Here is an 11,622-nt window from a genome sequence, read left to right as displayed (position 1 = left end):
TATGTCCTCCTCGTAGGGTCGAAGAGACGTCTTCACATTAAATAGAGGTCGTCGGGGTCGTTATCCTCCCATACGTCCTCACGCAAATCGCGCTCGTGCCGCCGAAACATTCGAATCATTTGTCGATGTTCAAAATTCATAAAACCAGGAATCTGGATCTCGCAAGTAAAGTCGTACTATAAATCAAAATTATAATTCAATCAAAATTTTAATTGTAATATATTACAAATAATTAATATATTACAAATGATTAATATGACATGAAATAAAATATGCTACTTACTCTTTGGAACACCACTAAATTTAATAGGGCTCTCAACAGCCCTATTGCCACATCCTCCGCCCACCATGCCGCGTTCCATAGCCCGCGGCGCAACACTATTTCCATTAATGATGGCATTACTATCGAAGAAAATTGTGACGAACTTATCAGACTTTTCCTTTTTTCACTATGTAGTGTTCTCGCCGGCAACTCGAACGATACTATCCTATAGCATCGGAAAAATCCAGATCTGCTGCGGCAGTGTTTATTACTGACGCTATATTATTTATAAATTATCGAGCAGCCGGAAATCGGCGCTTGCATTATATTTCAGACATCGACACCCGCCTTTTGTAAGTACACCGATAAACATGTCCCGACGCGAATTCTAGCAGCCGGATATCGGCGCTCGCCTTATCATCTAATTTTAATGTTACGCGCAATAGTGCGCGAGCGGCTCTTCCTGGAAAAAAAAGATGAAGAGACCACCGCGATGGTTTTATTTTGTTTATAATGTTTATAAATTCTCGAGCAGCCGGACATCGACACTCACCTTTTGTAATACACCGCGCCTACCGTTCCGCCGCGGACCCCTCCCCCTCTCCGCGGACCCCGCGCCACCAAAATCCCCCTCCGCCCGCGTGACGTCATGCCCCCTCGCCAGCGCGGTTTCCCCTCGCCCCTCACCCCCCCTCAGAGGACCTGAGTTAGAACCCGCATAGTATTACTACTAATAAATTTATTTATTTTCATGTAGGGAGACGAGAATAGAAAGAATAAAAGTTGAACAAATAAAAGAATATAATAATTGGAATAAATGAATAAAAGAGTATAATAATGAACAAGCAGAAAGAGAGAGAGAGAGAGAGAGAGAGAGAGAGAGAAGCGTGAGTGAACGTGTAAGTGAATATGCGAAAAGCATGAAGTTAAACGATATGCGATACGTAATACATAGCGAGCGAGCGATTAGAAAGAGACAGAGCGTATGATCGAGAGAGAAAAGATACTGCAATAATGTTGGTGCATACATGTATATTACTCTCACATCCATAAAAGAAACAAAGATGGTATGATTATGTTTGTCCTTGTCATGTAAGATTGCAGCTCCGTCTATCGCGACATCACGCAACTAATCTACTGCTCTGTTTTACTCTTGAGCCTCGATTTCGCACACACACATATGTACGAAATTTTTATAAACAATGATCTTTTTTACTAGGCTTCTAAATACATTTTTAAACGTTCACTTATATTCTTTCATGCATTTCCGAGTGGGAACCTATCTTATTTTGTACGTACAAACTGCACAACTTTTATATTAAGCAAATATTGTTACGACCTGACGCAAGAAGTCGATAAAAAAACTGTAATTTTTTAGCTTTTCTTCGTTTTTAACATAAAAGCGCATAGTTCCCACTTTGTTGATGTATATAATTTAATCGTGGAAAAGGATTTCTCATTTCATGTAACCAATAAAAAAATTTCGGTGTACAAAAATATAATTATTATGGCCGGTAAAACAGGACAGTCCGGCATCTTCTTAAGCTGATAAAAATAGATATTATGGCTTCTGTACACAGGACACAGAAAGCGGCAACGCTTGCCGCGTCGTCTCGTCCTGTGTGCAAAAGCCATTACACATTTTTAATAATATTAACCGCGTTTTACAATCTTATATTTGCTTGTAACAGAAATTTGAATATGAGATATGGATACATCATATAACGGTAAACGAAAGAATTATAACTTGATATAGCATATCTTAATATTGCTGTGATTCTACCATTATTTTATGACAACAAATCACGGTCTTCTATGCAAGTCTGGGCACTTGCTTCTGGAAGCCGTGCCGCAAATGCGGGCAATCTTTCTCGTTTCTGTCGCGTGGGTTTGTTAGTGATAGACAGATAATATAAAGATAGTATAAACAGTATAAAGTGCGTATGCGTAACATTTTTAATCACACCAGCTTATTTTACTTCCCCTAATCTCATCAAAATAGATCGATTCAATTATGGTTTGTAGTTTTATCATTCGTGAATTTTGTAATATTGATCACCAAAAATTAAAAATGACACACCGGCCCGTCTGATTGTAGCGCCGTAGCTAAGAGCGGAAACAATGTCCGATTTTGGTACTACACAAAATCCGGAGTGGGGATAGCGAGTGCCCAGATCTGTATAGAAGATCATACAGCAGATCATGCTATGTTTCTGCTTTATTTTTGCTGTTATCTTCTGAAATGGCAGCGCATGCTTAATTTTTGCAGCATTTCTGCCGTTATGCCGTGCTTGAAGATGAACTCGATTTTTAACGATATTCTACCGATATAGCATGATGTGTCATCCCATACAGCACAGAACATTGCAGCAATATTGCAGTAACATTGCAACATTGCCGCAATGTTGCAATATTGCTGCAATGTTCCTACAATGTTCTGTGTTGTATGGGATGTTATGTTCAACTTTATTTAGCTTTTGTTGACATATTGTGCTAAGACGCAATGCTTTAAATCTATTGTTTTTATACCAAGGACTTCTGCTTAAATTTTGCAGCATTTTTGTAGCATGTAATAATGCAGAAATTGTTTGTTTTCTGCTGCATTTCTTGCTGCCAGAGTTCTACCGATATAACATGTAATGCATAATTTGCAATACATAATCGGACAAACTTGGCTATCTGGGAAGTAACTACCAAAGATATCTATTAGATATAAACGTATTATGCATATATCCATGTCCATCAAGTACCCAGTAAGCAAAATGTTAGCAGTCTGCTAGCAGTTTGCAAGCAGAATATTGCAGCAGATTGGCATCAACTGCGTTCGCATTAAACTTGTGTTTTGCCGGTAGAACCTGTCGACATAAGCTGACAGCAAATTAACGGCAGAAATCAAACAGGATCTGCGCAACGCAGTTAAATGCCAGATTGGCGGCAGAAACCGAACAGGATCTGCGCAATGCAATTTGATGTCAGATTAGTGGCAAAAATCGAGCAGGATCTGTCGTCATAATTTAAATGCAATAGCGGGCATTTAAACGCTTCATTAATTTATATTGCTTGTTTCGCTTAAAAGATAATAAATGAGATATACAATGTATGTAATATATCTTTATTTTATTGAGACAAAAAATGTTAAATTTTGGTCACAAATGACCAATTAGCCGTCCTAAATTAGGTCTCATAAGATTCGAAAATGACGTCAAATCATATCAGAAATTAAATTGATGGAAATAATTATATATTATTAGCCCCATTTTGCAGGCTTTATATATGCTCATGACAAAAACTTGAATACGAATATACAAAATGAATAATACGCCGCATAGTAGTAAGCGAACAAAATATACTATTTCAATAAATAGCTAAAAGCTGTATATTCTGCTCGATTTCTGCTGCCAGTTTGTTATTAGATTGCGCACGCGCAAATCTTGCGCGGTTTCTGCCATCAATCTGGCATCAAACTGCATTGCGCAGATCCTGCTTGGTTTCTGCTGCCAATCTGCTATGATAATTCCTGTGCAAATCCTGTTCGGTTTTTACTATTAATCTGTTGTCAAATTATGTCAGCAGGTTCTATAATATTTTTGCTGACATTCTACTATCATTATTTGATTATAACAGATTTTGTATACAATCTGCAATCTTTCTGCTAACAAAAATTTGTAGCAGACGTTTGGTAAAATCTGTTCGAACAAACTTTGCTGATTGGGTAGCTACCGAAAATATTCATTAAATATTCACATATTAGCTACATATCTATGTCTACCAAGAAGCTACCAAAGATATTTATTAGAGAATTACGTGTTCATTTGCTTACCGCGGCGCACTATTCACTTTCTATATATTCGTATTCAAATTCTTGTCATGAATGTATATAAAACCTGCAAAATTCTACGACTAATAACATTGTAATTATTTCTATCAGCTTAATTTCTGATACAATTTCCGTATCGGAAATCCAGATATCAAATTGATTTTTAGCAAATCGGACAGATAAATGTCCGATAGTCATTTTGTGACCAAAATTTAACCAACTCAGCAAACACAGAATATAACTGCTATATAACCTGGGAGTAACATGTAATGTAACACTTGTTATACCTAATTTATATTGAGATTATATAACTGTATTTTATTTATGCAATATAATATCAGAATATAACTGCTATGTAACATGGGAGTAATATGTAATGTAGCAGTCCAAGTAATACAGTAACGTCGAAAGATGACATAATGACATCTATTTTTGATCTATAATGTCGGCGACTAATGATTGATGTTTAAAAGACCTCGTTTCTTAGATTAGCCAAAAATGTAATTTTGAAGACATCCTATGATCGTCCAAATAAAATCCTTTTGTAACTAATATTGGGATTATAGTTCATTTGCTTACCGCTATGCGGCACGCTATTCGCTATCTATACCCGTATTCAAATTTTTTTCATGAGTGTATATAAAGCCTGCGGCTAATAATATTGTAATTATTTTTAACAATTCAATCTCTGATACGATTCCCGTACCAAGAAATTCAAATATTACTGATTTTTGGAAAATCGAACAGATATCTGATTTTAATTTTTCCGACAATTTCTATCCAAATAAGTGAAAACCGTTTGTTATTATCTGCTTTGTAACGGGGTCACTTTTCGCGAGTGCGTGGATGAGCTCGGTCGGGATCAGGGCTCGTGAAAAGGTGAGACACACGAAAGATTTAGTTAACAGATATCGTCTTTATTTGCCTCGTTCGGCAATGGTCGATTTACAATAGTGAGCGCGCAGCGGATGATGCAACGCGCTAGATGCAATGCGCGTTCGTTATTCGGTGCGCGATGTTCGATATATCGAACCGCTTATAATATTCGTAAAACCGTGTTTATTTTGACGGCACGCGAAACGCGCAAGAAATCGGGCGCGGTCGGTCGGCGCGTGTACGGCAAGGCCGTGTTTATTTTGACGGCGCGCGAGACGCGCAAGAAATTGGGCACGGTCGGTCGGCGCGTGTACGGCAAGGCCGTGTTTATTTTGACGGCGCGCGGAATATAATGAAATCTTAGGTGATAGGTATTTCGGCGCGGTGATTATAATTCGCAAGTATTAAAACCGAGTATTCGAACCGAGAGTCTACAGGCGCCGGAGCCGCTTCTGAAGGAAAAACGCGTAGGGTTGAGCCTACTTCCGTGGAAGCTAATCCTGCTAGACTTGGAGCCGCCTCGACTAATGCGGCCCACACGGTTCTTCCTCAAGACGTGGGACATACGCTTGAGACGCTACACGTCGCCCAGGGAAGCCTGGACCGCACCGCCTCTATTGTCGCCGCTCCCAGCTTCACCTACACGACCGGTGACACGGGAGACGCAGACGATACCGCCGAGTCGAGTACATCGCGGTGTGCAGGCAGGGCCACCTTTCGGAGTTGACCAGGCGTCGCAATCCGACAGTGACTGGGAACCTTCCACACGCGTTTCCAGCACGCAGACAGATCCGAAAATTACCGCACGATCGACAGCGACAACCAACGACCTTAAGCCGAGTTCACGAACACCGAACACTCACAATCAGCCTAAAGCCTCGTCCACAGGGAGTCGGAAGCCATCGAAGATCGCGCGGCACGAGCAGTGGGGACCGCTGCAACATACTCGTACCACACTTTCCATCACGTGGAGAGAGAAGAGACAGCGATAACCAGCTCTTTTAAGAGCTCAAACAAAACAGCCCTTCTCAGGGCCACCACATACACAAACGTAGAACATTGTAGCTTGGCAATTAAATAAATCTAGTCACTCCACTTGCGCATCGTCAATTCTGAAAACCACTCCTTGCAAACAATAAAATTAGTTGCTGTACGCATACAGCACTAAACATTCTTTAATCTCTCTTTTTAATAGTATGTGTAAATTGTTTGTTCGAAATCAAATTAAAGTCGATGGAAAACGAGGCGCCTTGTTCAAGATTTAGTCTAAGGCGATAGGAGATAGCGCGGCCGATCGATAGTTTCTGCGAATTCGAGATGAAAGAGATGACCGCTCTCGTTATAGTCGCTCTTTCTCTAGCTTATTGGGAGCTTCGAGTCTTTCGACACTCCAAGCCTATCACGGCACGTTAAACCATCAGTGGCGCCCAATCAGGGGCTGCTAGTCCCCGTCGCTCCAAAACTTCCGCGAATTTGTCTGATCATAATTGCCGCTCCCTTAAGACAAAGAAGAATTAAGTCAGTCGTTCTAGAACCTTCTAAAAGGATCAACGCCGTATAAAAGGGGCACGAACAAGGCGCGTCCGGCTCTCGACCAAGGGTAATTAACGCGTACACGTAGTCTTTCTCGCGCGGCACAAATCGACTAAGTTCCGTCGCTACAGTTAATCCAGTGCGCTTTCGCGGCCCGCGACCCAGCGATTCTCTGTGCGGTCTTATCGGTCTCAGTGCGGTCTACTCGTATCAGATTATCCCTCCGTTACTAGCGGAAAGGGTCAAGACGCTCGTTATTCCTACCGTTCCTCTTTACTCATCGAGAATAAAGTAACGCGGCACTCCTCACTCTCGCGTCCACTTATCGCGCTTTAACATTTGCTGGTCCTTCGAGCCGGATTCTCTGTGTCCGGTGCCGGTACGTGGAGTTAGTGCAGTGCCAGTGATGAGTTTGCCTGTGCCTTTCCGGAGAACTTGCATTTGAAGATTTAAGATGAGTAAGGAAATGGAAGCTACCATCAACCTGCAGTTCGACCTCTACGGGCGCATCGCTCGCTCGTACGAAAATTTGAAAAAGGTAGGCTCTGCTCAATATACGATCGGCTTAGTGGAAGCGCGCCTGCAAGCCCTCGAATCCAACTGGGGAAAATTCGACACCCAGCACGACAAGCTCCTCTCTACACATAGGGAGGTCCTGTCGGGACATGAATACCTGAAGAAGGACATGCAGTCCCTTACGGAGGAGGCTTACATCGCACAGAAGAGTATGTTCCTCGATATACTTCGCTCTCTTAAGGATAAGGTCGGCGCGACAACGCCTGCAGTCAGCGCGAATCCAGTGCAGACATCGCGCACGACTTTGCCGCGGATTCAGTTGCCGCAGTTCTCGGGTCGGTACGAGGAGTGGCCTTCCTTCCGGGATCTCTTCAACTCGCTCATTGTGAAGGATGCCTCCACAGCTCAAGTCGAGAAACTTCACTACTTGAAGACGTGCTTGAAGGGTGAGGCGGAGCTATTAATCCGCAGTCTGCCTACGACCGCCGAAAATTTCGATCGCGCGTGGAAAATCCTGACAGGATATTACGAAAATAAACGTCTTCTAGTTCGTTCTTACATTTCGCGATTCGCGGCGCTTCCGAAACTCAAAAGTGAATCGGCTACCAAATTGCGAAAATTATATCACGGCGTAATGAGTACCGTCGGCGCTCTCGAAAGCATCGGCCGGCCGATAACGCGCGGCGAGGATCTCTTCGTTCATCTCGTCGTGGATCTCCTTGATTCTCGGTCGCGTCGCGAGTGGGAAACTTCTATCGGTGATGCGACAGAACCTCCGTCGTATATCGCGTTACAACTGTTCATAGACCGTCGGCTTCATACGCTCGAATCCTTGCAGTCTAGTCAACCAGAGACTAGCCCCGCGAAGTCAAGTCTGAGTTCGGGACGTCCGACGCGCGTACTTCTCGCCCGCAAACCCGCGAACAAACGCGGACACAGTGCTCTATCTGCAGTCAAAATCACTACATCATGTTTTGCGACGGCTACAAGGCCAAGACCGCCGCGGAAAAGAGACAACACGTGGAAGCTAACAATCTATGCTTCAATTGCCTCGGCAAGCACAAACTAAGTGAGTGTACCTCGCAGAAAACATGCTTGTCGTGTCGCGCGCGTCACCACACGACGTTGCATGATACGTTTAAAGAAAGCGAAGTCGCGACATCCTTGCACTTCGCGCAGCGGTCTCGAGAAGCGACAGTGCTTCTAGCTACAGCTCGCGTTCGCGTAAAAGATCAAGACGGAGTCGTGCACACCGCGCGTGCCCTCTTAGATCAGGGCTCCGACTCGTCGATGATCACGTCTTCACTAGCCCGACGACTACGATTAGTTCGCCAAGCAGCTTCAATCAGAATAATCGGCGTTGGTGGGAAGCCGTCGGGCCGCGCTAACAGCCGAGTCGAGTTCCAAATATTACCTCAAGGACGAGGATCGCCGATAACGGTAACGGCAATGGTCTTTCTTCAGATCACCACCGTAAGCGGAGGGTTCAAAGGTGATCGACGAGCTTGGACACACTTCCGAGGACTGAGGCTCACCGAGCCTGACCTTAAAGAACCGGACCCGTTGGACATTCTGCTGGGCGCGGATGTCTACGCCGAAATCCTCCAGCCGGGCCTTCGGAAAGGAGCTCCCGACGAACTTATAGCTCAACGGACGTCATTAGGATGGATTCTTTCTGGACCCACCGGGACAACTGGCGAAACGATGCAACGCAACGCTCAGTCGTACCATTGTCAAACTGACGAAGATTTGTCTTCTCTTGTAAGTCGATTCTGGCAGCAAGAAGAACTGCCCGTCTCTGGCTCGCAACTTACTCCAGAGGATCAAGAGTGTGAGGAGTTCTTCATCGAAACCCACGCTCGCACAGCTGAGGGACGATACGTCGTTCGGTTACCGGTCGTCGCGCCGCTGCCGGACCTCTCTTCAACGCGTTTTTCCGCTTAGAGAGTTCTCTCCGGCATGGAGAAAAGATTTGACAGGGATCATCGCCTGCATCAACTCTACGAGGACTTCATGCATCAGTATGAAGCCTTGGGCCACATGAGCCTGGTGAATCAATCAGAACCCACAGGAGAGCACGTGAGCTACCTGCCCCACCACGGAGTCATGCGGGAGTCGAGTACCTCGACAAAGCTGCGAGTCGTTTTCAACGGCTCGACGACAACAGCTTCAGGCGATTCGCTCAACTGACGCCTCCTGGTCGGTGCTAATTTGCTGCCACCTCTCTGCGATGTGCTTCTTCGATGGCGACGACATCGGTACGTGATGGCCACAGACGTGGAAAAAATGTACTGTCAGATTATGGTCCATCCTGACGACCGGGATTTGCAAAGGATCATATGATGGCGCTATGACAGGCAGGACGACTTCCAGGAATATCGTCTGAATACCGTGACTTATGGGCTATCTTGTGCGCCATTTCTGGCTATGGATACGCTTCAACAACTCGCCAGCGACGAAGAGCAGCGATATCCTATGGGAACATCCGTTATACGTAGCGACGTCTATATGGATGACGTCCTCACGGGTGCCTCTACCCTCGAGGAGGCTAGGGCGCTTCAGCGTCAGCTAACTGGGCTCTGTACGGCGGGCGGCTTCCCTCTACGAAAATGGTCGGCGAACGAGTCTTCGATACATGCTGAGGTGTCTATCGAACATCAAATGCAACGCGAACCTCGTGCCTGGCGACCGCACGAAACCCACGCCACACTCGGACTTCAATGGCATCCCGGAACGGACTGCTTCTCGTTCGCCACTCGGACGATCTCGGTGGCAACCATAACAAAACTATCAGTTCTCTCCTTAACAGCGCGACTCTTCGACCCGCTAGGATGGCTGGCGCCCGCTGTTGTGAACTGTAAAATCGCCTTTCAGTCTACCTGGCTGCAAAGCATCGATTGGGACGACCCCCTCAACGAAGCATCCGCCAAACGGTGGCAAGAATATCAAAACGAGCTCCCACTGCTCGAACAAATCCGGATTCTTCGGTGGATCGGCCTGCGCGCATTCGATGGCAAGACTGAGCTCCATGGGTTCGCCGACGCATCCGAACGCGCCTATGCTGCCGTTATATACTTGCGAACCGAGAACAACCATAAGTGGCACACTTGCTTGGTAGCCGCTAAAACTAAAGTCGCTCCTATTCGACAGATTACTCTACCTCGTCTGGAACTCAGCGCGGCCGCTCTTCTCGCCCGGCTTGCTGCTCACGTTCAGACAACGCTCGACTTATCGAAGACCCCAATGCATCTGTGGTCGGACTCCACGGTCGCTCTAGGTTGGATACGGGGACATCCCTCACGCTGGAAGGGGAGTGGTGCACTTGGACACAGTATAATTGGACACGGTGCAAATGGACACGTTACAAATGGACACGAGATTTTGCACACGGTTCAATTGGACACAGTGCATTTGGACACAGTAATTTTGGATACAGTAGCTTTTAGACACATAAGAAAATACGCATCGTTTACTTGGACACCGCTCAATTGGACACTGTTCATTTGGACACCGTTCATTTGGACATAGAAAGATGCGCACCGTTCATTTGGACACCGTTCGTTTGGACACCGTTATTTGCCCACCGTTCGTTTGGACACCGTTCATTTACCCACCGTTCGTTTGGACACCGTTCATTTGCCCACTGTTCGTTTGGACACCGTTCATTTGCCCACCGTTCGTTTGGACACCGTTCATTTGCCCACTGTTCGTTTGGACACCGTTCATTTGCCCACCGTTCGTTTGGACACCGTTCATTTGCCCACCGTTCGTTTGGACACCGTTCGTTTGGACACCAAAATTTGATTTAAGTTATACGACGTAATCCACACCAAATTTTTGTTTTAAATAAGAAATAGGTTTGGGTTAGGTTATATCTTCCGGAAGTGGAGCCCCCCCGCAGGGGGGGGGCGGAACCCACTGTATCCATGCATGACATCCAAATATGCGAAAGGCTAAACAAAGTGCTAAAAGCAATGTAAAATTAATGACATCAGTATCAGAGATATAAAAGTATGAATATATTTTATTTTGACAGATATTATAACCTTCAAATGTATCTCCTTTTCACGATTTCATATTTTACATAGATTTACCAGTATAAAGTGTTATAAGAATACTGATTATATTTTCCCAAAATGATTTTTATTTCTCTCCATCTGTTACATATTCAAACAAACAGTGCGCATGTTTCTGTGTACAAATGAACGGTGTCCAAACGAACGGTGGGCAAATGAACGGTGTCCAAACGAACGGTGGGCAAATGAACGGTGTCCAAACGAACGGTGGGCAAATGAACGGTGTCCAAACGAACGGTGGGCAAATGAACGGTGTCCAAACGAACAGTGGGCAAATGAACGGTGTCCAAACGAACGGTGGGCAAATGAACGGTGTCCAAACGAACGGTGGGCAAATAACGGTGTCCAAACGAACGGTGTCCAAATGAACGGTGCGCATCTTTCTGTGTCCAAACGAACGGTGTCCAAATGAACAGTGTCCAATTGAGCGGTGTCCAAGTAAACGATGCGTATTTTCTTATGTGTCCAAAAGCTACTGTATCCAAAATTACTTTGTCCAAATGCACTGTGTCCAATTGAACCGTGTGCACAATCTCGTGTCC

At 44.9% G+C, this 11,622-nt stretch overlaps 1 protein-coding gene across 1 annotated transcript; it reads left to right on the top strand.

Annotated features, from left to right (window-relative positions):
• Window positions 1–6,942: 6,942 nt before the first annotated feature.
• On the top strand, window positions 6,943–8,948 carry LOC138936944 (uncharacterized). Its single transcript, XM_070302737.1, has 2 exons — window positions 6,943–7,902; window positions 7,944–8,948. Exons 1-2 carry the CDS (start codon window positions 6,943–6,945, stop codon window positions 8,946–8,948), a joined length of 1,965 nt encoding a protein of 654 aa, XP_070158838.1.
• The last annotated feature ends 2,674 nt before the right edge of the window (window positions 8,949–11,622 follow it).

This window comes from Polyergus mexicanus, unplaced genomic scaffold (genome assembly GCF_030449975.1).
Source record: "Polyergus mexicanus isolate NDT 795.1 unplaced genomic scaffold, iyPolMexi1.0 SCAF_10, whole genome shotgun sequence".
Taxonomy (NCBI): Eukaryota; Metazoa; Arthropoda; class Insecta; order Hymenoptera; family Formicidae; genus Polyergus; species Polyergus mexicanus.
This window is presented reverse-complemented; position numbering and strand designations above follow the sequence as displayed.